General features: G+C 44.9%; 1 protein-coding gene across 2 annotated transcripts in view; it reads left to right on the top strand.

The window, feature by feature from the left end:
- The window catches only part of inpp5a (inositol polyphosphate-5-phosphatase A), a 132028-nt gene that overhangs the window by 29321 nt on the left and 75096 nt on the right, over window positions 1-27611 (top strand). For both annotated transcript variants that reach the window (XM_072391439.1, XM_072391440.1), the window contains exons 2-4: window positions 5685-5726; window positions 14637-14737; window positions 14998-15085. In XM_072391439.1, coding sequence (XP_072247540.1) covers window positions 5685-5726; window positions 14637-14737; window positions 14998-15085 — 231 coding nt within the window. The remainder of the gene's footprint in view (window positions 1-5684; window positions 5727-14636; window positions 14738-14997; window positions 15086-27611) is intronic.

Here is a 27611-nt window from a genome sequence, read left to right as displayed (position 1 = left end):
GGGGAAAAAGGACCGTGTGTGCTTCAAGTCGCAACCTCTGAGTCTCTGTGGAGGACTGAAGGCTGTGACCTGTGCTGCACCAGCAGAGCTTCACAGTGCTTCTCTTTTTGTCTTTCCTTTTCCTTTCATCCAACAGAGAAAACAAGAGGGGGGGGTGGTTCGCTCTCACTCTCCTAGTCAAGGAGGAAGGGAAAGATCAACCGCACTTGACTGATGTCGTCCTCGGAATAAGGAAAAAAGAGGCAGAAATACAATGAAAGCATCTAACGAAATTTTCAGGATGTTTCCTGGTAATTTGAGCGATCAGAGCGCATCGGTGACAAAGGGTTCTGAAAAGCTGGCTCCTTCCCAGGTTGGGGGGAGGTTCATTCAAGTAAATGGTAAATGGACTTGTACTTGTATAGCGCTTTTCTAGTCTAACTGACCACTCAAAGCGCTTCACTACATGGTCGACGTGTAAGTGAACCATCTGGGGTTAAACTGACCATGTCACTGATTCTGAATCAAACTCCTGTTAAATGTATTTACAATAGTTATTTACCTATAAAAACTGATTTAATTCCCTTTATTCCCTCATTTATTAGCCATATTTATTTTCTAAAAACAGCTTAAACGGCACAAAACCAACCAAAAGACGTTTAGATTTTTAGAGACAAACCGCTGACCACCAGAGTCGTGGCCTCTCCAAAGAGCAGACTAAGAAGTTTGTTGAATAGAATTAAATAAAAACTGAAGTAGGGTGAAGAAATAAATGTCACTGAAAGTCAGTCTAAAACTAAATCAAAAACTGCTGTCCAAACTAACCCTGGAATGATGCATGTCTAACGCAGAACTCTGAGGACCAGTACTAGTGACTGTTCAACATTCCATTCATCAAGGTCACAGCGCTCCCTCTTCACAGCTCCTCGGAGCCCCAGACATTCGGCTTACCAGCGGTTGTATACGATGGCGGCTCGCCAACACACGTCAGAAATATCCTCAGACCTGGATTAAAAAAAAAAAAAGCTCTGATTGTCACGCCTCATTTGCAAAAAAAAGGTTTAACTGTGTCTCAAGAAGAACCCATTTGGAAAGATAAATGGCGCTCATCCCTCCTCCCACGAGCACCTTTTCTTTATCGTCAGACAGAAATGATGGGGGGGGGGGGTTCCAAAATGAACGGTAGATGTGCAGGGTTGCAAAGGAGCAGAAGGCGGGTCGACGTACCCACATGCTCATCTTACCCCACTCTTTCCTTTTACCCCACGGTAAAAAGAATGTTGTGAGTGTAAGACTGTGAAAACTAAGCTGAGTCTCTAAACCTGAATAGACAGAAACCGACATGTTAGCAGTTTGTTTTTTCTGTTGCAGCCTCACTCTAATGCCACTTCACTCAAGTCACTTCTTACAGCCATTTGCTTTAGTCTTGCTAGTGACTGTGCCCCAGGCCCACCCTGTTAGATTGGTGCTGACACAATTTCCTGTTTACCTGATAATTCATCAGGCTTTCAGAGATCTCAGTGACTTACGCAGTACAAGGTAGTTCCAAAGAAAGTAGTAGTAAGCCGAAAATTAAAGTACAAGCCATACATTTTCCTCCCGAGCAGACCTGGTTGGAGTGCTTTACATGGAGTTTGTTCAATTCAGAGATCAGGCATTTGCAAGAGGAAAATACCTTGTCATCTCTTACAGTCAGGGCTCGCAGAAAATGCTGTGATGTCGGCCTAGTTCTGCTGCCAGGGGTGAAGTTTTCGCCTCAAGCTGAAAAGGAAGATAAGGATTTCTGTACATTCTTTGCCACTTCGATAGAAATTAATTTCAAATGATTAAAGGTTTGAGAGGGCTTAGCAAAGTCTCTGATGCTTGCTGTTTTTTTTTGTTGTTGTCACGGTTTAAGCTCAGTCTGATGGATGATGGAAGAGTTTTGACGCTGGTTTATTGGCCAAAAGGTCTGTCAAAAGTGCAGCGACTTGGATTCAACCTTTTTTTTATGGCTTGTGCATTAAACAGGTTTGAATGTGTCAGTTCCCCACACTGTCTGGAAAGTAGGCCATCGACTGAGAGAACAGTAGCGAAGAAGAGAGAGGAGGTGGAGAGAAGTAACCGAGCGAAGGTTCCGCTGGAGGAAGACGAGGTGCACGTCTAGGGGAGGCTGGGGATCGTGTGGGTTTATTTTTACTTCTGTGTAGCCCCACTTTCTAATTAACTGCAAATTAACTTGTGATAAGCTGAGGGTGGGCGGCAAAGAGCCGAGGGTATAAATATAGACCTGTTTTGTCCTCCCTTTCGTTCCTCCTATTAGCCCACTTTCTCTCCAAGGCTCGGGCCTCCTAGGGCCCGCCGGTTCTCCTTTGAGCCACCCTGGCAAGGCCAACATCTCCTCCCGGAACCATTGCTGATCTTTGCTGCACACCAGAGCAGGCGCCTCAGCCTAATTTTGAGCGGTCTAGAAAAGTTCTGGGTGGCTCTCTGCAGGGCCAAGCTGCCGTTGCCTTTTCGTTTCAACTCTCTTTTTTTCATCAAGCTCATCTAGGGCATGGCTTCCTCCCTCTGATGAAATATTTCTGGACTTGTTTAGAAAATGTCTACAGCGTGGTTTTATTGCCTCATCGCCATGGCCAGCCTTGGGTAAAGTCCCCTCTTACACTTGCAGAGAGATTTTTAGGAGATTAGCGGCTGCTGAGTGTTTCTACCATTCTGAGGGTGAAGCACAGGAAACCTTTTGAAATGGCAGAAAGCGCAGCTAACAGCGGGCCTGCGAGAAACAACCAAAAGAAAGAGCTAAAAATATCCGGATGATTCTTTAGAGGCTGTCATGTTGCTGGATGATCCTGTGCACTTCATAACTGTGTTTGGTTGTTTAAAACATTACCAGGGCGTTCAGGTGGCATCTCTCTGGCTTGAGCCTCTCTGTTCCTCTCTGTGGCTGATTCTGCCTCACTCTTTTTCTCTTCCTCCATCCATGTGCCTGATGACAAGGTCCACTGCTCATTTCCTTATATAGACCTATGCTCTCTGATCTGGCTGAAGCTGGTGCACACACACTCACACACACACTCACAAACACACACTTGCTAAGTCCCTAGATATTTAGGTGCCCTCTGCAATCTAAAAAATATAGCGGGTATAAACAATGTAGCCCATTAATTGACATGTTACGCGATGTTATAGTTGTACAAATAACAGCTTCACTATTTTAACTAATTTAGTTGGGGCATTAAGTGGACTTATGTGCTTCTTATTCTGCGATGTTAACGGAATAGTTTTGGATAGATGATCATTTGCTTACCGAGCACAGATTAGAGCCAGAAGGCCGGATAGCATGAAAACTGGCTAAAGGGGGAGACAGCTAGCCTAAAGCTGCTGAAGCCCAACAACGGTATGTTGTTGTGATCGTGTTTTTCTGGAAGTCAAAGCCTGTGCTGGAACAGTAAAAATGCTGGATCTGGACTGTAACTGGAGCAGTTGTTCACAGCAGAGTGAGCTGGATGCAAAAAAACACGAACTGATTGCAACATGATGAACATTACTGAATCCCGTATTTTTCATAGTTTTCATTTCATGTTCTGGGCTGATTTGGGTTGATTTGTGTTTTTACTTTCTAAATAAAGGCCTGCTCAGCCAATTTCAATAGAGGCAGAATCAACCTATTAAAAAAAAAAAAACTTTTGGATTTAAACATTTTTTTATATTAATTATAATATATGTACGAATGTAAAAAAACAAACAAAAAAACACGAACATCTATAGCTAACTTTGGCTTTTTCTCCAAAACTGCACCAAATTCCAGGACCTTCCCTCCCTGGAGGTATTTGTTCAGAATCCAGTAGAAAAGGAAAGACGGTATAATGATGATGATGGATCCCAAACCTTTTTCTCTTTTTTTTATTCATCTCAAAACATAAAAGGGCATCAGGAAAGTGTTGCATTTGTACTTTTGGAAATACTCTCATGCAAAACAACGTACGTATAGATCATCAACGAAAGTGGGCGAAGTGCAGTCGCATTGAAAGCATCTCTGCCTCGTCCACCAAATCATCCGTTTGTGTCTTCGTTCACCAATGGCGATTAGCTGCGTCCCTAAATAAAACTATTTAACAGTTTATGATCTCTCTAAAACCTCAAACTGACACATTATCATCAGTGCATAGTTCAAAGGCCATCATCTGTGACAGTACGGGTAATGACTCACCTGTGAGGACATCTTTCAGGCCGAAAAACATTTTCAGGTCGCGGATCCACATATGCTGCCAGGCGACATTCAGAGAAGGCTTTGCTTACCCCAGCAACACAACGCAAACTGTGTCCGGCACATATTATCGAAGATCTGCAGTCGATTTGCTGTCTTTGCACCATTTGGTTGATTTACAGAACATCGCATTCTGCTGTTGATGCACAGCGTCGCTTCTCTTTTAGGAGCAGGGTTGTAGTACAGGAGAAAAACTGAGCCCTGCCAGAGTTGGCTTTGACGTCTAACCTTAAACATGGTGAGAAATGTGCTCTTGCTGGTACAAAGTTCTAAAGTATTACTATATAAACATCACTTTCTTCAGTTTGTGAAATGGTGGTTGATAAAGTTATCGTGGCGATGATTTATTTAGTCTGGATGGTTACAGCACCTACTTTTGTAATATATTTGGACTCTTACAAATACCAACACAGCCTGCAGATCCCCAGCGTATTCTTATTATAGACGAGTCCTGTTAGGACAAACTCCACACGCACGCTTGCTCTCTCTCTCTCTCTCTCACACACACACACACACACACACACGCACGCAGCCGTTCATCAGACCTAGTTATCGACATTGGGAGATCTCTCCTTAAATGGTAGACTGCTCAGGGGCCCTGTCTCTGTTTCCACTGCACAAACTAAATCAAGTCCAGGTCTGGGAATAGCCTTTTAAAGTGGAGGACAGAGAGGGAGAGGATGTCGGATACAGGCAGAGCGAAAGGAGGTGGGAAAAAGAAGGATGGCGAGAGGCTTGTGGATGCCCTGGAGACCCTCAGAGATGCTGCGATTGAAGTGAAGCCGCTTCCTGTTAGCAGATCCGTGTACAACAGTGTGCGAAGTGTGCGGATCCCTCACAGATCTTTTGTTGATCTGCGAAAACGTGTTAGTGTACTGTAGATGTCAAGTGTGGAGTTAAGCAGATAGTTCATCTGGCTGTTTAAACAGTAATTTAGTTTAGCCGTGGCCTCTGGCGAGTTGCTTGTCAGGGCAGCTCATCTTGCTGAGGTTTTACTGAATTCAATCTCTCTTTTTTTTATTACAGTACACCTTTGAATCTCATAGTTCTACCTTTTCTTTTTTTTATTTCAGCATGGGAATCTGTGATTTTTTTTCTTTCGCTTTGAAATACACGAGCAGCCGACTCACTTTTGCAACCTGTTTTTCATTTTTCTGTTTCTGATGAATGACTGTTTCTCTGGCAAAGAATCCTCATTTAGTTGGTCCGGTGCTGCCAAAACCCACTCTGCTAGTTGCTGTAGTCTCCGTCACAGAGTTACATTTCCCCACGAACAACATTTGGACAATAAGAGGTAAAAAAAAAAAAAAAGAGAGGGTTCGGAAAGAAATCTGTTGATACCGAAGCTTAATGAAGATTCGAAGTTGAGTCGCTATTGGCACCAAACGACTTGTGTTTTTTTTCTTGTCATTCTTGCTGATTTCACTTACAGTTTGTCTTTTTTTTCTCTTTTCAGCCTGAAAATCTACAGAGGACATGGCTGAGAGAGCTTTATCAGGTAAGCAGCGCTCCATACTGACTCCAATACGTAATACACCAAAGGACTTTGATCTCAGGTGCATTACAATACCTGGGTGGGAGCTGGCTAAACTGCGAGCCCACGGCCCTCTGCACGGCCAGCTTACCGCTGCTGAACTCTGGCTGCGAGGAGTTCATTTCCGGAGAATACACGCCGTGTCCGGCAGCAGTAGACGACATGTGCACGTAGAGTTACAGTTTGTCAGCTGAGTGATGCTTTAGCTGCCGGCTGTCATTTTATTATAATATTTTTTGCTGCACTTTGTTGTGGAACATATTGCACAACAGCTTTAGGCTTTGCCACAAATATCATCAGGACAGAGGTTTTTTTCCACGTCATCCCTTCTGATTCGGCGATGCGGGTGAAGGCATGTAGAACGATCTTCGATGTGCTTGCTGTTCCAGCAGGCTAATGTCGGAGATGCAGATGTGATCTTATTCACGTAGTTTTCACTTTCTAATTTCGAAAGAAGAAGAAAAAAAGAGCTTGCTCGAGCTCAGTCATGTTTCATATCGTGGCCTTTCATCTACAGAGGAACCCCAGACAAACCACAACTCTTTCCACCGGGTGAAGGGAAGTGAGGCGGCGACACGTCCTAACTGTAGTCACAAATGTGCTGCTTTCAAAGTGACAAAGAGGGAGAGAGCGAGGCACATGCATTGTTTTAGTTTTACAGAACACTGACATTATCATCTGCTGATCAGTAACCGTGAACTGAACTCTTCCCAAATGTATGTCAACGACGAATCTGCTTTTAAATTATTAACTATATTAATTACTTTTAATGTGGAAGCCGTGATAAGAGCTGGTACAACTTCGCTTGATGCACCACCTCAGTTTCAGGGAAGTTTGGACGCTGTGTAAAACATAAATCGGAACCGAATGCAGTGCTCATAAACCAATGTTTTGTTCACAATAGGACATAGAAAACAGATGAAATGTTGAAAGCCAGGCATTTTACTATGACATGAAAAGTATTGGCTCATCTATAATTGGATGGCAGCATCAAAGCGCAAAACAAGTTGCAACATTGGTTGCCATGAGTTTTTTCCCACCTTTCAGGGATCTACAGCCAGAACCACTGCAGAGTTTAGATTTGGATCAGCAAACTACATTTGCAGTCGTTTTCTTCGTAAATGTTGGGCCACGGCGATGTGGTACGCAGATGTTTGCCTGCTGATCCCACATCCTCATCGTGAGCTCAGGACCGTGGTGTCGAGTCACATACTTGAATGCTCGTATCTTTCCAAAAATGCACCTTGTTAAACCAAGGTGGAGAGACTGAAGGGAGAATGACAGTCAGCTGCTAAGTGAACAGATGGGAAGATGATGGACCAGCCTGGGGATGACGACACGCACGCTTCAAATAGCCCTCATCTGCGTTGCTGTGATGACAGTGAGGGCTCTCGCACACATAAGACCGACACACAGACCACACACAGGTGAACTGCAGGTTTCCAAGATGGACTGGTGCGCCTCAGAGTTTGGTTTGGTTTGTGTTTCTTTTCACATCCACAGGACGGTTGGTGCAGAGCAGTCGAGGACAGCTTTGATAAATGAACAGACACGATGGGTTAAAAGGAGAGTCGTCGAAACTAAAGACGACTCGGAATGAAAACCACCTGAAGAGGAGGATCCACGCAGTGAAATAACCAGCACCCATTTTTTTTAATTCAACGGCTCTTGTAGTATCTCTCAATGCTGTTACTCGGCGTGTCACAACTGTCTACTACAGTTCAACCAGGCTGTAAAACAAACAAAAAACAAGAAGTTTTCTTAATTTGAAGAGGTTGGCGTGAGGTTACTCAGAACCACTTTGTCTTCAGGAAGTGGTTTGAGGTGGAACAGTTTTCCAGTCGCAGCTTTAATGCCAAAAAGCGTACTGTTATGACTCCATCTGAGCATTTTCCATCCATTAGCTGTGAGCCTATCAGTGAGTGACACCGTACACCATAATGATGTCTCACGAATAGATGAGGTCAAAGAGACAGTTCGGTGCCTTTTTAAGTGGGTTTGTCCACAGGTTATTTCCACAACCAGCGTGCGATTCACCGGACTCCCTGCTGGGTCAGACTGCTTTTGGTCGGTATTGTTATGAGACTTTGGAGTTTTTTTGGGGGGGGGGTAACTGATTTAGTGCTCTGTTGGGAAAAAGCCTGTCTCACTGCAAAGTAAAACGGTGAAAATATTCTGAATACAGGGCCAAACCTAAAGTTAACAAATGGTGACGACCCTACAGCAACATGTTCGCCCTCCCAAAGCAAAAACACTTTGCTCGGACCCCTGGGTGCCATATTTTAGCAAAATGGGCAACCCTGAAGTAACCCTGGTAGTTTTGAGGCCTTTCATGCTGTAAGTCTTAACATTTTTGGAATTTTTTGAACAGTGTCAATACTTTCTATTCTTGGATGAATTCTTGGATGCTTAAACACATGTATCAGACACTCTAGCTGGGTTGGGAGTAGCCACTTAAAATAGTTAGATAAATAAGTGCACAGAGAACACCGGCAAAGACACCTGATACACAGGTTAGGAAATACTCGCAAGCTTATTTACCATTCCGAGGAATCGCTGGTCTGTTGGTTTTGGCAGAAAGTGTTTCACGCTCACCCAAAGTACACATGCGCTCACTAGTCATATAAGTGGGAGGGCTGGCTCCTGCATGTTTGGATTTAATTGTTTGCCCATTATTAATTAACGCCTTACCTGTAAGGTACATTAGACGACACCTTAATGAAACTTATTTAGAAGTTCAAAGAAAACAATGTTCCACTCTCTTTCCAACAAGCTGACACAAATGAAATGTCAGAAATGATCTGGATGAAATAACAGAGACAGAACAGCAGCTACCATTTCATCTTTTAATTTACGTCTTTATTACGAACTTTATTTCGTATTTATTCGAGCAAATCATTTTGTACTCGGTAACCTTTGGAGCATGTTATTTCGGTGGTCTGAAATCGTATAGCTTTAGAGCTCAGTCAACACACCAGACTGGCTATTTTATTCTCAAACGCTTGATTTTCTCTCGACTGCAGTTGACTCTCGACTAGCTGTCTGGTGAATTATGATGGGAATTATGAAACCAATGGTTAGATTTGATGCTGATAGCGAAGCAAACTTCCCTCTTCTGAGTTACAGTGAATGCTGCATCATCTGATGGGTGGAGTGGTGATACAGATAAGATGGCGTATTTTCAGTTTCCAAACTAAAATACCAGGCTGATTTTCCATCACAGATTCCCTTTGAATTCGTATCAACAATGTCTCGAGTCCTTGTAGAACAGCATTTTTTTCGTGTCTTCAGCTAAATGTTAACTGACACTAACTGCTGTGTGCCAACGCAATGGAACACACACACAATGACAGATTTCCCCATGACTTAACACACAGACACACTCACACACTCACACACATATATATATATATATATATATATATATATATATATATATATATATATATATATATAGATGATTCAATTTCCTGGTAATTTCCAGACCATTAAGGCCCTTTTAATGTGTTCTCAAATCAACAACAGAGAACTTACTGAGAACTTAAACATAGTCGAGTCTCATTGTGTCTGTAGCAGCATTGAAATTTAGTTGTTGTTTTTTACTGTAATATTTGCAAGAAAAATAAAAAAAATCACACCAGTCATTTTCTTCTGACACACGCTCTTTATCCCATTCCAGCAAACCATGTGAACTGGAATGTTTTTTTTCCTTCTTTTTCTTAAAGGTGCTTTCTGCGCCCTGTCTTTGATACATGAGATGAACTTCATGTGACATAACTAGGTCTCTGATGCTTTCACTGCCAGTTGTACAATGGCCTCTTCTGCGGGAAGGAGCATTGGAGGTCGAGCTGAAGCACAGCAGAGAGGGACGGGGAATGACCCTCGAGCAGCATTCATATTTTCACATCTGTGAAATGAAAGTAAAAATAAAAATACAACAATTTCCCTTTTTTTTTTCTTAAAAAAGGTTCCCCATCTGCAGACAGAACGGCTTTAAAGAGTTGGGCTATGGACGTTGTACGTTTTTGGATTATCTTAAGGTGTGCAGTTCCAGGGTGTCGGCAGCTGTTCGTTGGGGTCTGCAGTTGTTGCGAAAGATCCCCTTGATCAGATTCGGGGAGTCTGGGGAGTCGAGAGGAAAGATCAGAGGCCACTCATGAGAAGTTTTTATGACTCAGGCTGTAGTTACCGCTGCCATGAAGACTGATCTGAAACTGAACTGAACTGAACTGAAATTATGCGCGGTGGGTCGCGGTAATGATCATAAATATTGTGGGCAAACTCCATTCTGTCATTGTACTAAAAAGTTAAGTAAAGCCTGGTCACTCGGGCACGGCGTACCTGCAGTTGTTAATGAACTCAGTCGACTGGTATATGACTTGGAAGCTGATTGGTGACGATAAGCTAATTTGAATTATAACAGGTATAATCTACCAGTGCTAAGCGGGTTAAAACTAACTGTGTTTTTGTCTGATTTTATACAGATTTTATTCTTCCAGACAAACCAATCAAAACCCATTAACATAGCTTCAATATGTCAAAGCAATTTTCCCTGACTACAGACAGCGCTGCAGGTCCCAGAAGCCAGAAAACTCAGATAAAGGTCTGCTCAGCTGCACGGCCTCTGCTGGGTTTTTTTTTTTTTCAACTCTTGTTTCACTCCTCCCTGTAATTATTACCGTCACTGACATGCCAAAACATGTTGTTTGCCAAGTGATTCCGGCTCTCGTGTTTGTTCAGCGCTAATGTTATTGGATATCATGAAGTGCGTCCTGGTTGTTGAGGAATTCTGTTTGCACTGGGCAACACGGTTGTGTGCTTAGGAGGAAGGTATCGCATCTACCAATGTGTGTGTAGCGAGGAAAAAAAAAAAAAAAGAAGCCTTGAAAAGCATGCAGGGAGAGGGGTGTGCCCCTGTGTGTGAGCCATGCAGGCTTGTAGCCTCATGCCAGTTCCGCGCTGCTGCTGCTGGTGGCTGACGTCATGGAAAGAAGCATCAGCCTGAACTCTGAGCGGCTGGGAACGAGCAGCGGTGACGACTGCAGTTAACTGCAATCAGCCACGGTGCGCTGACTCGTTGAGATCTCTCTGCAAACACAATACACGCACTGTGTGTTTTGGTGCATGGTTTAGATCGCCGTTTGGCCCCCGAACTCTGAAAGCTATGATGTATTTTTCACTGAAAAACCCCGGTGGATGTGATCAACAGAAGCACATTGTGTGTTTATTAGTGTGCAGTGATATGTCATCTGCTCTGAGTTGGTTTGGCAAGCATCCAAGGGCCGCTTCACACAGGAAAGACTGAAGTCTCACACACTGAATCAGCACTCTGTTCACACGGCAATATCAGTTTGTGTGGAAGAGAATTGGAAGTGTTTAAGGAATCACTCTGTTAAGCTGTTGTTTCCTTCGGTTCGTCATAGATTTGAGGGGATTCCCTGCGGAAATAAAACGTCTGATTTTGTGGCACACCTCGGTGCCCTTGGAGTTCAAGGACATGTTTGCACTGGCGACTCCCTGTTTAAATTGCTCCTTTTTTCTTTCTATCTGTACCTCTCTTCGTCTTTGCAGTGTTTTCTCACAGAGCCATTTCACACCAAACGTGTTCGGAGCAGTTCAGGCAGAATCTCTGATGTTGCTGTTTGGAATTCTGCACCGTCGCTGTGTTGAACTCTTAAAATGTGGCTGAACTGGAACTACGACTGTTGCCTGTTGTTACTTGCGAGAACTGCGCCTCTCGCTCACTTGCGTTTCTCGCCGCTGGATCCAATCAAATCTCATGAGGACTCTCCTGTACGCTTCGGGGTTTTGCAGATCATTTTCACATAAGCAAAGCAGGGTCATTTGCCTGCCAGGCTTGTGTGCAATAAACTGGGTTCAATGGTGTCCCACCAGTGCTGCTGCAGAAGTATAAACAGCGCTTTGCATTGCACCGCAGTGAGTTGAATAATCCCCCAGCTAATTTGCATTGGAAACTTCTCTGGACCATCACAGGCTAGTGATTGTGTCAGGTCCCCACATCCAGTCTTGTGATCTGCAAATTGTAGAGACAAACAGCTATTGAGGTCATCAGATAGTTTGTTGATTAGGTTTGTCGCTTCAAGGCACTTATACAACTCTGCAATAGGTCCCGGACCCCCTATTGAAACAATACACTTACCTGACACAGACATGTAAAGGACGAGCTGGTGATAAACTCGAACTACGACCCGCGTTATCTATCGGAACAAAAGCTCCTCTGATGCTTCGGATCATTTTTCTCCTCCAAACAGGAAGCATGAAACTCGTGCTCCTCTCTGAATCGCAGATGGTATCTGTTAAGTAAACCAAATTATAACAGGAAAGACGAGTTCCATGAAGTGAAATGATTTTTTTCCATTAGGTGGAAATGATCATTTGTGTGGTCCATGAGGTATCCATTAAAGTCCTAAATTTCCGATGATGACTGAAATGTCCGACTTTTTTGAGTGTTTATTATTTCAATGCCACTTCAGTGACACGTTGGTCTATTTCAGTCTTTCAGCTGCTGGAATTTTGAGATTTTTTGTTTGTTTTGTGCAGAAGTCTTAATATAAGCAATCCCAGTATTTCTTTACATTCAGCTTCCAAGGAGCCAGACTTTCTTGTAGTCTTGAGCAATAGTTCTCTCGACTTTTTGAGGGTTTTTCTTTGGACATCGGCTGCTTTTTCACTCATTTTCAGTCCAGTCCTTTTACCAGAGAAATGCTTTTTTCTTGTTAAGCCGCCTAATGCTGGCCTATGAATATCACTCAAGCATAAAAAGGCAGCTAATCCAAGGGATGAACCGGTCCTCGCAGCCTCTCAGTGAGTGTTTCAAAGCCTTATCAAAAACGGTCTCCAGGAAAGAGTGTCTGTCTTACAGAAGGAAGACGGGGCAGAAACTGCTGAGGTGTGTGAAATAACACATGAACTGGACTGAAAATCGGTGGCAACGGGTCTCATGGAGGGATGAACCCTCCCCAGAGCCTGGACGTCAACATTATTGGCTTTCAAGCTTGTTAGAATGGGATATCCTCCTTAAACTTTCCTTTTATGTTTTCGTTTGGATGAATCTCGGCTCCTATTTTCTGTTTTTCTGGCAAAATCTAAAGAAATGAAGGGTTGCATATGATTTCCTGTTTATTAAAGTACACTGTTAAGTTGTTTAACTTAACTCTGATTAAACAAGAAGACAAACATCAGTGCAAATATGGGTGAAGAGAGTCAGCAGGGGACGTATGCTGTTAGACTGTGGGAGGTGATAACATTGATCTGACTCATTAGGGCAGCGCAGGCCTCCTCTGCCTCCAAAGCAGTTTGACAGATGACTTATTTAAACAAATGGGTAAATCCTTGGAATTCAGATGTTGCTGAGAGTTTTGTCACGGAGAAAAAGGAGGAGAGGACGAGAGGACACACCTCCAAGTCAAACAGTCCGACGTCCTTGTGAGGTTGAGAAATGCTGCCATATGGCAGCGCTCTGTTCGCCGTGACAGCACGGGCAGACGGGCCTTTCTCGCCACTGACACGACAGCTGTCTCCGTCCGATGGTTGTTTAGAGAGGACGCCATCGTTATCACGCATCATAAATTCACTTTTAATTGCGCCAGTATTTGTCACGTCAGTATATCAGTCCCTACTTGGATGTGAACAGAATTCTTTTAATGCAAACACTGAACGTGGGATTGGATGCTAGTTAAGGGCTTGCAGTCTGCCAAAGTAGCATAAGGTTACTGGTTAATGCTGACTGGTTTGGTGCTGATTGGACTGGTGATTCTGGTAATGAAATGACCTCCCGGACTCTCTCTGTCTGTCATATTCGACCTGCGTTCACGCCCTGGAAAGTTAATAGGACACACGCACGAGTCACACGTACGAGCCTGGCGCCGACAGCGAGCTCCTTTTGCGAGGGTGACTTTCTTTTTTTCCATCGCAAGTTTATCGGCGCTCTAATCAGTCTCCGGTTCCAGCTGCAGGGACCGTGCTTCTGGGTCATCCAGCTAAGAGACGGGCCATAGGTTGATGGAAAATCCATAGCGTTGGTGCCATGCATTACATTTATTTTATTGAGCCTTTAGTGAGCATAATGCAAGTCTGAGGTGGTCCTCTGGTGTGGTAGCAGCTGCTGGGCTCCATCCAGGTCCAGGGGACCGTTTGTAGACCCCCCCCCCACCTCTGAGCACGATGTGACATTGATGCACAGCCACTGCCTACCGTCAGCCGGCCAGACCCCTGTGAGTGCTTGTGAGTGCTGTAAATCACTCTGCAGCATTGATTTTCCATTAGAGGTCAGCTGCTCTGAGGACCTCTGACAGGGTGCTCACAAACACCTCGCCATGTGCAAGAGGGAATATTAAAGGAAAGCAATGTGAAGTCACGTGACTCGGGAAGGATATCGCACCACTTTTACTTTGTATATTTAAGGACCAAAATACATAAAACGCATTATGTTCTCACTGCTTTTTTCCCCCCAGTTCCGCTGGAGTCTTGCCCACACTATAATAAGCATCCCGACATCTTCCTGGAGCAGCAGAGCTGTTATCGGTTATAGTAAGAAAAGTGTCAGCACTAATGGTGACATATAAGCTTCTGTCGCAGCCTTCTGTAGGTACATACAGAGCTGCAGGCACATCTGTGACAGCAGAGGAAGAGGAGCAATGTTACGCTTGTGGAACAAGCTCACTAAGTGCCCTCTGCCTACATTAGAGAGGTGCTTTGTCTTGAACAAATGTGGTATCTTCTCGCGGAGTTGACTTGGAAGGCCCAGACGCCAAGCTTGTACAGGATTCAGTGTCATTTTGAAAAAAAATGGAGATGTTTGTCTTTCCTCAGCCCTTTTTGACCCATGCTTCTTCTCTCCCTCTTCCATTGCAGACAGTACAGTCCCAGAAGCCTCACTTCTTGGCGGTGCACTGCCAAGAGGTGGGCGGGAAGAATTATGAGGCGTCCATGTCGCACGTGGATAGTTTTGTGAAGTAAGTATTGTTCCTCCAATTTGGTGTAATTGTGGTGATTTTTGTGGTAACGGGGGGGCAGTTTGACAGGAGACGAGCTCTTTCATGGCTTGTGGAACAGTGTGTTTGAAACTGAGGGGAGTAGTCCCTCCACTGGTCATATCAAAGCTGTGCATCGGAATTTTGAGGGAAAATCGAAATCTTCCCAAGAATCTCCCTGACTGTATCTGTTTTGGCTCAGTGAACACGTTTAACCTGAGAAACCTGTGCATGTCCATCAGAGAGCTGCTGTCCAGTAATGCCATGAAGGAGTACAGCAGGGCCCGTATCTACCTCGATGAGAACTACAAATCCCAGGAGCATTTCACAGTAAGTGCTCTTTGATATACTCAACCACTGTGTGCCCCGTTTTGAAGGGGATTCTCCGATTAGTTTCTTGATTCAAACATAAAAGAAATTAACTAAATGTTATTATACTGAATAAACTGAGAAGTGTCTACTGAGAAGTAGTATTATTTATTAGGCATTTGCCTTTAAAAGCACATTTAATTTTCAATCTGTGAACCTTTGAACTAGTTCTGGCATTAACATTTAATTAAATCACCACACTTGAATGCTTAATTGTAATTTTTTAAATAAATCTCATGAACAAACTCACTGTAAGCTCACTTGTAATTGTTGTAATTGCCATTGAATATTGTATTTGGTTTTGGATGATCTGAAATGCTTAAGAGTGATTTTAATGAATGTCTTTTCACTGAAACTGGGGGTGGGGGGGTGACAATAAATAATTTATATGAAGAGGTACTGTGAAGAGGTAATTGGTGCAGTCGTGCTTATTTTGTGGGTTTTGTGCTACAGTGGCAGCAGATGGCCACAAGGTGGCAGCAGATATTTGGGAATCAGTTTGTGTCGCCTGAAATGATGTAGAAACGTGTTTAGTGTTTTTCGACAGCTTCGTTTATGGTTGTCAGGATTGATTATCCAGTCGTGGATCTCTTCAAATATGCTTGTAGCAGCTGTTATTTACCAAAAGTGTGTTTGAATTTTAAACAAATAGTGAAGGGGATATATTTGTCGAGTTTTTCAAAAGCTAGATGCAAAATCAAAGAGAGGACACTACTGTCAAACCAATCAGTAAACCTAACAGGAACAGATACATGCGCATGTTGGTGCTGCCTGCACTGAACGGACCTTTTCATCAACCATTCGGTGTCTTGTGGCTGGATGGCAGTTTGACATACGGCCTCTTGGTGGAGCCAAATGCTCAGGCCTAACACAACAAGCTGGAGGGTTTGAGTCCCAGCCTCTCAAACTGTGCTGTGGATTACACAGAAACATGTGTTTAGATGCGCTTTTATGTCCAATACTCAATCAACACACCACAGGTATGTCAGGTAATCATCTCTCCACTCCCAGGAGATTAGATGGAGGGGGCATCGCATCACAGATCGATGCGGTCCACGTATGGACTGCAGCCTCAGTTTGTTGTCGGTGATCACCGAGTTGTGTCCGTCTTGATTCCTTTGAATGTTTTCGGTGTTATCGCCACGCTACACTGCACCTCCACAAACGCTCATAAATCACAGCACCCACCGAGACACATTTGCTCTTTTCAGAAAAAATCTATCAAACGTTGGCCTTTTCGGAAATATAATGATCTGCCATTTCCTATAAGCCCCGCTAATATCTCAGCATTATGGGCTGTTTATTTAATCGTGTTTGTCTATAGATTAACCTTTTTAGTTGTGCTTTCATTTTCATCAAATAGAGATAGCAGTGTGTGCTGGTCCTCGTGAATCAGTCAGTGGAAAGAGAAACATCTGATGTGCTTTCGATGATGTTGATATTAAAATCCTGGCAACAGTAAATATGAATAGACTCTCCAGCCTTTTCTCGCACAGGGCTTGCCATTTAGCTTTGATGACATCAGCCGTATTTATTTTCTCAATCTTCGATTTTCTTTTTCTCCCCCCCCCTCGCCGTGGGGATAATTGTTTGTTGTCTGCCCCGCCTGTCAGGTTTTCAGATAATGTAAGTGGGGGCGCTTTGGGTTCAGAGAGTCAACTTTTCGCGAGTGTGCGCTGTTTTCGAGCGAAATGTTTCGGATGAGGTGCAGGATAGTAACGTCCAGTGTGAAAGACTGCAGTGAGACTATTCATTTATCTTCACCTCTCAAGCGAATGATTATTTCAACCACACACTATGTCTTCAGCTTTTTAGACAATTTAGACAATTGTACTGGTATTCCATGAAAGTAATATCGTGGCATTGTTTGGAGTAAAAGATTGTATTGATTAACACAAGTAAATAACCGACAGATTTATTAATAATGAAAATAACGTGGACAACAGAAGCCCAGGTGGGATTAAATTAAGAGAAACCTGAGTGTGCTGGAGCTGCTTCTCTCAGAGGAAGGCGGCAGTAACGGGGACGAGCTTGACTGACACGTTCCCCCTCACGGCTCATCCCAGCCTCTGCGTTTTACAGCCCCGTTAAGGTATACAGCAGGTAAAATGTCAATTAGGAAGGCCCGCCCTGATAACTCAACTCCCAATCCACTTGTTCTTGGCCATTAATATTTATGGTGGGCCCGGCCCTGGAGCTCCACACTGTGTCATCCCGAGTGATGTGCTCGAATGTTCCAGCTTCCCGACGCGCGCTCCGCTGTCGGCGCGGCTCGACGCACACCTTTCCGCTGTCACAAAGTCTAATCAAGCTGTCCACACACACAGACGGTGACACACAGGGCCTCCTCTGCACTCAGCTGTTCCAGGGCATTTTAATGAGAAATTAAAGGCATCCCTCATGTCTGTGGTGTGCAGGACGGGACTGAGAGCTGTGGCAGAGGATAAATCAGCAGGATGCTGCCACCTCCTTTTAGCCTGTGGCTGCACATGTGTGCAGTTGTAAACACTTTCACCTTCAGAGGCCGCGTTGTGTGTTAAGGACTGTGTCCCGTCCAGTTTTTGTCCTGGTTACTGGACCTTCACTTCACAGGAAGCTGCTGCTGCCTCTGAGATTCCTCCCCTCACAGATTGAGTGTTTTACGATCGAGTGAATGCAGACGATAATAGACCTTTCAGTAAAGAGCAGCCAACTTCTAGCATGAATCCCAAGTACAGTAGTTTAGATGTGACTGGATCATGGTGCGGTTGGTGAGCTTCTTTTTATTGTTTGGAAGAAACAGGTGGCTGCGTCTGTGTGAAATTAGTTCCAGAAGTGATCTGGTGTCTCTAAGGAAGCTGGCTTTAAAAGAAGACGTGTCCCTCTCTGTAAATCTAAAGAATTTCAATAAAACGTTTAATTGCACCAGATGGATTTGAGACCTTTCCTGCCCAGGTTGAGTCCTCCTGGTCAGTAGAGCAGACCTGTCCCTCTGTCACCAGAGGTGAGTCCTTAATTCCTCTGCAGGCAGCGTGCTGTAATGCAATAATCAGTGCCGCTCTGCTGGGCCAGGAATTTATGAACACTTAGTGTCCCTCTGTGCTGACAGGGCCTCAACACGAGCGTGTTTACGGTATTGCCCGGAATGCGTGTCGCTCGCATTTATCGCCTTTTTCTTTTCGTGTTTTTTTTCTTTTTTATATTAAAGCAGCACCTTCTATCACCCCCACCCCGCTGCTCTACCCTTCTCTTTTATGGTGAAACAAAACCAGGTTGCATATAGAGATTATATACTTAGCAGAGAAAGTGGGGTCAGATGCAGGGTCTCCGTGTACAGTCTGTTGGTTTTACACAGAGGTTAACGAGCAGCAACCCTCCTCCTCCTCCTCCTCCCAGCTCCGCGTTTAAAAAGCCTCCAGTAGGTGCATAAACCGGTTAAGATATTGCAAACTAAATCTAAGGGAGCTCTTATTTCAATATGGTGAGAAGTACGGCACCCACTGAGGCCACTCGAATGGAGTAAATGTCAGCTCAGTAATATCGCTGGGGCATAACTCTCCTTCGCCATCAGTCATACTCTCTGGGCAGTCATAAGTGCATACACTCACACACACAAGCGTATTAGATGACAAACTGAAATAAACACACACGTGAGCCTGCACATGGAGACCCACACCCACACTCTGGACATGTGTTCAACGACAATCAATGAATCTGCCATCAGAGGTGAGTTATGAGGCAATAGAGAGCCGGCATTCCCTCTGTGAAAATATTTAGACTTAAAATGTTTATAATTAATGGATTGTGTAAAGAGGTGGAGAAATTGATGCTTTTATGACGGGGAGTCAAATCTGAGCCTTTGCCCTGCTGGATCATCACCGCTCCTGGGCACGGGCAGCTCACACACACAAGCTTACCCTCATAAACAGCACTGATAAAGTGTCTCTGTGTGTGTGAGTGTGTGTGTGTGTTTGGATGGGATCTAGCTGAGGGGAGTAAATCAGTTTTGCTGGAGGTGGAGGTGCTGCTGTCCTGTGGTGGAAGGAGGGATGGTTGTGGTGTGAGGGAATGTGTGTGTGTGTGTGGAGGGGGGGGGGGGGGGGGGGGGGGGGGGGGTGTCTCCGGCCTCGAATAATGATGTGATTCCAGCACGAGTCGGGCCGGGTGTACCTCGCCACCGTCCATTATGATGTGCGGCCCCCCAGCCACTGAGGGGGCAGAGTGAAGGTGAGGCTGTCATATCGATCTTTTTAGTGCTAAAATATGAGCCACTTTACTCTGCTCCCCGGCGCGGTGATGTGAAAAATAATAACTCGGACCCAAATTAAAAATATTGATCGCTTAGGAGGTGTTGAGAGCAAATAAACACCCCCTGAAAGATTTTTATCCCCTCTTTCCTGTCTTCCCCTTCCTCCCTTCCTCTGGTCCTGGCCCGCCCAGTAGAAGAAGCAGGTCAGGGATGGAGGGGGGGGGGGGGGCTAGCTGGACTGTAAAAATACCACACCATCTTGTTGCTCTGAACCTACCAGACTCTTAGTGCTCCTTATTGTTCCCAGACACAAATCAACAAGCAACCATGTTTTCAGATACTCTCCAGCACTGATTGATCGGGTTTTGACTCCATAATCTGGCATTAGCTCAGCTCCATTCACGCACCACCCCTTCCCCAACAAGTCATAATTTTTTGCCCATCCGAGCTTGACTTTTTTATTCCTTTCGCGCCGTAACAGATGAGCTGACACGGGGCCGTCAGACGGGTGGGAAAACAATTGCCACAAGGTTAATTTTATTGCTTGCTCCATGCATCTGCGAGCAGGCGGGAGGTGTCCTCTGCCCGGGTCCTGATGAATGGCTGCGCAGAGCGGGCAGGAATGAAAATGAGAGGGGAGAGGCCAGGCACGGTGAGCCAGAGTCCTGCCGCTCCCACCTGAAATTGAAATTTTCTGACATGCTCAGAATTGGTATTCTGATATATAAGAGAGGAGATGTTCCATTTAGTTTGATGATGAAAGCCGTCATGTGTCCCACTCAATTGGGTTTTACGACACCCGCTTTACCTCATACATCTGAAGAAGGTTAATATCCACACCCCCTAAATGGTGGATGTCAGATTGTCCAGAAGCTGCAGGAAAATAAACTACTCGCTGTGTTTAAATGCTGTCGTAATACTTGGCTGTCCTGGTCGCAGCTCTATTGATTGTCTACAAGGACGTTTGTTGTGTTTTTGGGTTCAAGGCAGGATGAATAGATATTTGATGTAGCGTGAGGAGTGGGGCTGGGTGTGTGTCTGCGTCTCTGTGCTATGTCAGCGGGGATGAGAGCCAGGCGTTGGGGAGAATCACATGCTGCCTGTTGACATCAGTGAGAGGGAGCGGGGCCGGAGCTGGCGATATCTCCTCTTCCCCACTTGAGCCGGGTCCTCTTGCTGAAAGCTCACTTCTGTCTGCTGGCTTCAGGCCCTCGCTCTGTTTGTGTGTGTGTGTTTGAGTGTTTCTCGGCCTCTTGGTGCAAACACATACATGTCTGTGGAACATTACTGATATGAGGCCATATCCGGGCATCTCTTTGTTCATGCATATCGATTCTCCCTCTGCCACCGGCTATAGATGCCTCATTTGCATGGCCCAGCTGACCCAGGCAGTCAGTGGCCATTATATTCCCATTAGCTAATCTCTCAGCTTCGATTTCCATAATCCTCTGTCTATTGAGAGCCCTCACAGCCCCAGTCTCTGAGGAAAGGAGACCCCCACCCACCCAACACATTTCACTCTTCAAAATGTAGGAAATAGTCCAGTTACATGCGTCATACTCAAAAGCATTTATATTCAATCTAATCAGTGCTGTGCTCACTGTTATGCTTTATTATTACTAAGTTATATCCCTACGTATTGGCAGCAGTCTTCAGATCCAATTGAATAAAAGTATGAATGCCAGGGTGGAAGAAGTTAACCGAAAGCATACTTTTTCGCTCAAATAATCTGACCCCATATCACCCCATATCACCCCTTATCACCCCATATCACCCCTTATCACCCCTTATCACCCCATATCACCCCTTATCACCCCATATCACCCCATATCACCCCTTATCACCCCTTATCACCCCATATCACCCCTTATCACCCCCATGCCATTGACATGTTGAAGATAGAATTTTTTCCCCCCAAAAAGCAGCTGAAATGTGGACCACACAACAAGGTGTCAAGGTGCTCCTGAGGTCATGTGGTTAAATTGATTATGGTGTCATGACGGTTTCTCATGCCGTGCTGCCCGTTCTTCACATAGTGAGAGTCGCCCAGATTCCCTTTTTTTTTTTTTTCCAGCCGTTCTAAACTATTGACTATAACATAGAATGCTTTTGCTCTGTGTTAATTTCTCAAAATCACTCTCTAACACCGGCTAACAGTGAGCTACTTACAACTAACGCACTCGACCCTCCATCTTAACCATCGCAGGAGCGTCCACCCATCCTGTCCGAGAAGAGAAAGAAACATCCAGTGAGCCGGGCCAAACTGACCGTAATCACCTTTAGTGGAGCTCTCTTGCCGCGATTGCTTACATTGATCAAAGAGGACCAGCCACCTACCACCCACACTCCACACTTGACACCCCCTCCCCACCAAATGAGCTGATAATTAATAAGGGCTGGCTCTGCTAACACCAGGCCGCAGACAAGCGTGATGGATCGGACAGCTTGGATGCAAACCAACACATCGCCACGCTTTTTTTTCCCCAGCCTCCCCGAAAAGCCCCTGGGTGTCCTTTACCCTGCATGATTAGGGATGCAGAGCAGCGCCCACCCTGCTAATTAAGCACTCGCGAGTTGCCTTGTCTTTCAGTGCACGCGCTGCTCTACCTGATCACTATTGGCATGCATTTAATAATTCATGGAGGTGCATAACTGATGACGAGGCTCAGGCTTTGCGCTGTGCCGTTTCGACAAAGAGAAGTCCGTTCGATTTCAGAGGTTTGATAGTGTTGATTAAATGTTTTTGAGCTCACACCTCCATCTGAAATGCATCTCATCTCGGCGCCCTGTAATAATTATGAGCAGACTCAGACTTGGGTTATCATTCATCGAAAGTAATGGCACCACCACGGGACATTTGCTGTGATGTTGCCAAATACCTACAGCTCCGGGCAGTCTCTTGTCACAACAACAGCGACAGCCGTGTCACAGAATCACTCTGTCTTATGACGGCTTTTTTTTTCCTCCTGTGTGTGTGTGTGTGTGTGTTTGCTGAATGAGCAGCGACGGACACATCCATGACTAATCTATGCCCCTGCGCTCAAGGCTTCCTTTTAATCACTGCACTTCCCCTTGTTTTGTCAACACGTGGCTTGTTAGCTTTTAATTAAGAGATATGGGCATTTTCCGCTGAGGGAAATTCTGTTAGCCACTTCATTAGACTGTCTCAGTGCTTCACAGGTTGGACTGATTGTCACCAGTGACAGTTTATGGGTTTCATTATCATTTGGAATGGGCTCGAGTGTGAGAGGAAAAGCATGAAATAAAAAGCGCCGATTCTTGATTGCGTTAGGTCCCGTCTGACTAAGGCAACAGTAGCAATAGAGAATTTGGTAGTCAGGGGGCCTTGTGTGGCCCTTAACCGCCGTGATTGGGTGTAATTGGTGAATCTGCTCTTAAAGGAGAGGAGGGTTGGCGGCTGTGGGCTGTGAGCCTGTCATAATAACAACCAACAATGTGATCATTTAATTTCCTTTTCACTTACGCATCACCTCGTCTCACGTGAGATGGGACGCACACATAAGCACATGCGCACATACACACTGTACACACACACAGGGACGAGGTTACTGTTGGGTCCCATTCATTTCACTCGAACAATGACTCTAAATAGGCTTTCAAAAGCACAGTGAGGAGGGAGACAAAAATAATCAAATCACACAATTACTGCGCAGCTTGATTCTAAAGTTAAGTGCATTTTTATTGTGTAACGTTTCTTTTTCCTTTGCACCCTCTCCCAACTCGTCCACCCGCTCTATTTTTCCTGCCTCCCACAGTGAGCCTTCTCTCCCTGCCACTTCTCATCTAATATGGCCATAATTGGGTTTGGTTGCACAAATCAGATTTGAACAATTGGGTTATCCTCCTCTGAAATTGGAGAGGTCTCTGGGCCAGCATGGGTGGAGAGTTAATCCGCTTTTGTTAAGCTCTCCTTTTGGTGGCTGCGGCGGCAACATCGGGCCGCGCCAGTTAAAGCAGTTTACCTGTCACTGTGGACATGTCTCATAATTTAGCCACCCCCTCTTTCAAAAAAGAAGGAAAAAAAACCCCTACATGCACACACATTATACTCATCCCTCCACCCTCTGCCTATCCTCAGGCAAATAATGACATTTGAATCGAGCATTAACAGGCTTAATTACTTTAAAATTGTCATTTTAATTTACACTGATATAGTATTGATCACACAAGCAGAGATTAAGGCCCTCAGTGGAGCGGTTGATGTGGAATTAAACAGTGCTGGGTCCTCCTGGGGCCCGCCTGGCCTGTCCTGCTGCAGCCAGAAGAGGAATGACATCCTCCCCCTAATGAACTGGCAGCATGCGCAGACATGAATTTCAGGCCCCGCTGGAGAAGGAGGGAAATAATGGGGTTTGGGGAGCCATGGCGGGTTATTCATTCACTGCCATGCACCAATTCTCCTGTGATTCATCCCCAGGCCCCCAGACCCCCGCTGCCTGTTTGCCTGCCACATTCAGCCCGCCTGACCTTTCTCCTGCCTAAGTGTATATATATGTCCCCGCCTTCCTCTGGGATCACCTCGCCCCATAGCAGGTATCATGTACGGAGGGAGGGAGGCGCCGGGGGGTGGGTGGCTGCGAGACATCTGCAGCGAGCCACCAGCCCCTAATCCAAACATCCCCCAGCAGTGATGGAAGTGCCGGTTCGTGATTCTCCCTCTCATCGTGGCTCACCGGCCTGTCTGAAGAAGACGGCGCTTTCCCGGGGAATTGATCTCCTCTCTCGAGCCCGGTGTCACGCACAGCTGGTTAATATCAGAGGGAAAAATCGCAACATTAAATCCAAGCAATTTCTCCACAGTTTAAAGGAAGCCTGTGGCTCCCGCAGTAAGCACTGTGATGTGGAGTAATTAAAGCGATAAGGACAAGCTCCCGTTATCAGTGAACATGAACAATAACATAAGGCACGAGTGCTTTTAATGACCGGCTCTTAGAGTGAGGGGCACAACAAGAGTAAAGCAGGTGGTTTGAGCAAACATTGGAAGTAATAGTATTCCAGCACATTTGTAGGGCCTAGTTTAATGCCCAGCCTCACACGGGAGTGTCATTGAGCCTTGTTTGGACAAAAGTAGGATCAGAAAAGATTTCAAATGTACCATAGCACAAGAGGGGCAAAAATGTTTGACTTTTGTGTGCGCTAACGTCATCTGTCTTCCATTTTTGGGTCTCTTACCGATGCGTTGGCCACAGAGAACACGGGCAGAGCTGATGGCGAATGGTGGGCGGTGCCTGCTCAGGTCTGTGGAGTTGTGCTGTCAGAGCAGACAGGGTGATGGTGGAAGGAACCCGAGAATCGCCTTAAAAGCTCTTAGAATTTCCAACCTCCACCCAGAACGTCTGCACCTGTGCAAGAAGATGCAGTCTGCAGAAAATGGAGAGATTGAGTGTAACATGTGGAGTAAGCGGTTTCCTGTCTTTTGACGCCTCCTTTCCTGCGCTGATTCGTTACACTGAACTGACAGTTGCAGTGAGCTCTCCCCCCGACAGATGGAATAATATTTCTAAAATAGACGTTGATTGTGGCGACGGGGCGCACTCGCCAAAGATTGAAGAGAGACTGACGTTCACCGACGCTCTTGCCGGCTTGGTGTTTAAGGCTCCTAAACCAACAGCCTCTCTGTTGTCCTCACTTCATTTGTCATCTTCTGTTCTTCATCGGCTGGGCGATATAGCCTAACCCTAGAATTTTCAGTCAGAATGCCAGCATGTGGTATATTTATCAATATTTCCACAAATAAAAAGTCTGTGTATTGATCTTGGTTCTACTTCCATGTAAAATTAGAAGTTGTGAGCAATCTGGAGAAGAACTGAGATGATATCATCTGATTTTATATCTCATTTGAGAATTAAATGCATGAATCTGATAGTCAGTATACTGCAGAGTTCTACTTTATATAGACTCAAAGTGCAAAATAAACACCTGTCTGGTGTTTTATTGTTCAACTAAACTAACATCTGATCCCAGAAAGAATCTATTATGTAAAGTTCAGGGCCCTGTGAGGCTCAGACCAGCTGCTGCAAGGCTGGTTCTTCTTCTTCTTTAAGATAGTTGGATTGTTTCTGGTTGATTCGGGGTCATTCTCATGTTGCAGAGTGACTTTGTGGCTGAACTGAAGCGGACCTCTTGATACGGTAGGGTGGATAAGAATCTTAACTTCTCATTCTTCCTTGAAAAACTGCCTTAAACATTGACACTAATCAGATCTGTTAGAGTTGCCTCTGTGATTGCTTTGGGTTGACTGTTAGCAGCTCTACAGAACTGTACAGAAGTTAATGCCGCACGCTCTCCTTCTCATCGTTTAACTTCTTCTCCACTTTTCCTTAAGAACCGTTTTTCTGTACCTGAGGCTCAGCTTGCCCTTGAGTCAGTTGGCTACCAATATTTTCTAAAGCAGCCTAAAGCTCCTACTGCAGATTGACAAAAAGGGGGGTACTGTTTGTGATGTGAGGTCCTTAATTGATTGCATTACCCACACCTGGATGTCGGGAGGTGGAAGCCATCTTGACGATGAAGGCTAAACAAAACAACAACCTCTTCTCTCTCTTGGCTGACTACTCATGACGGATATCGAGATGCCGCCAATACACATAATGGACTTGGCAAGGCCTGAGGGTGGCCGGGCCCGGGCCTTCTACTCCACTCTGTCATCCAATCACCTTATTCTAATGCTATTGCATTGTTTAGTCAACCAGCCGTCCATTTACATCAACCCATAACCACACAGCCACACCACAGGAGCACTTAATAGAATTAGCAGGTATTGTGCAGCACATTTTAAATACATAGACCATTTTAAACACGCGCACTCAGTCACTCCACCTCCCACCTTGGAATCACGATCCTCGGCTTGTTGTCAGAGTAATGGCATCACAAGCTTCACATGCAGCAGCTGCCTTTCCTCTCTAACTGTCATTACTCTACACTCTGCCCACTGTGGACAGTTTATTCTCGCCTTTAAATGTGTAGCCAATATCGTTGTCATGTTTATGTTATGTACTACTTATTAATAGCTCATAAAGCACATTTGTTGCATTATTAAATCATTTTTCACTTTCTCTTTATTAGGAAATAGGAAGCCCAAAGCTCTCAAGTGAAACAGCCGGTTAATTATAGGGCTCATAATTTCCTAATCTGATTTTGGGGAATGTTTGCCAGTCTGTTCAGCTCACCAGCTTATAAATAGACAAACAAAAATGAAAACAGCCACATGGCTTGGAATTTTCAGTCATATGCCCTTTTTTGCCCTTGACTGAATGCATTATGTTCCTTTTCAAGCGTTAACACTCCCATTGCCATCTTTTTCGAACAAATTGCTCTCATGCTTCCCCCTTATGATCAACAGAAGACAATTTCACATCAAATAACCCCCAAAGCTTTTCTTAAGGCCTCATTTTCTAATGACATTAGATATGGCACGTGTTAGCTTATTTGGAATGAGTCATTGAGGGGGTCAGAGGAAATGAACAATCCCTTTGTCCCCTACAGCCACTACCCTCCGTAAAACTATTACCTATAAAAACAGCCGTATGCTCGCAGTCAGAGGGTGTGTCTCGCTCAGTTTAATAACGAGGGCCTCTCTCCTTGTCCCGTTCCTTGGCCGATTGATTTTTGTTAGGAAAATTAATGCAGTTGCTGCAAGGTCCAGGAGTTCAAAGGTAGACGGGCTTCGTCGGATGAGGGGCGGTGCTGAGCAAACGGAAAGGTAACAAACCGCTGCGGGAACACCAGAATCTGTCTGATGAAACTCACCGTACATCAGTTTTAGGGCGGAGCGTGCAGTCATTTATGATGTATTGCCTCTGTACAGTTTCATGCACTGTGTAAAACACGATATTCACTACGTTCACTCACTATGATGTCGGATTTGCTTTGTTGGCCTTATATTGTCTTGCATGTGATTCTGTTTGCTGTCGGACGGCGACTTGAGAGCAGGGATTCATTTATGGGTTGGAGTTAAGATTTCATTCTCAACCTGACGGGTTACTTCTCGTGATCAACAGAACCTTTCACTTCATGTAACACTTAAAACCTTTATCAGTTAAGACATCTTTTTTTGTTTTTTTCGCCCCCCCTCCCGAAAGTTACACGAATCGCTCAGATGAACAGTCCAAACCTCTGCCTGACCCCCAGAACATATCCAAGTGGTGTCTTATAAAGGTATAAAGCAAAGCATAACCATATTTCGCTCAATAATGTCTCCCAAGTGGGAACTAATCTAACACAAAGGGTGCTCCAGTC

The sequence above is a fragment of the Leuresthes tenuis genome, unplaced genomic scaffold (genome assembly GCF_036924035.1).
Source record: "Leuresthes tenuis unplaced genomic scaffold, fLeuTen1.0.hap1 SCAF_8, whole genome shotgun sequence".
Classification (NCBI taxonomy): Eukaryota; Metazoa; Chordata; class Actinopteri; order Atheriniformes; family Atherinopsidae; genus Leuresthes; species Leuresthes tenuis.
Note: the sequence above shows the minus strand (reverse complement) of the source record. Positions and strands in the feature narration are given on the sequence as shown.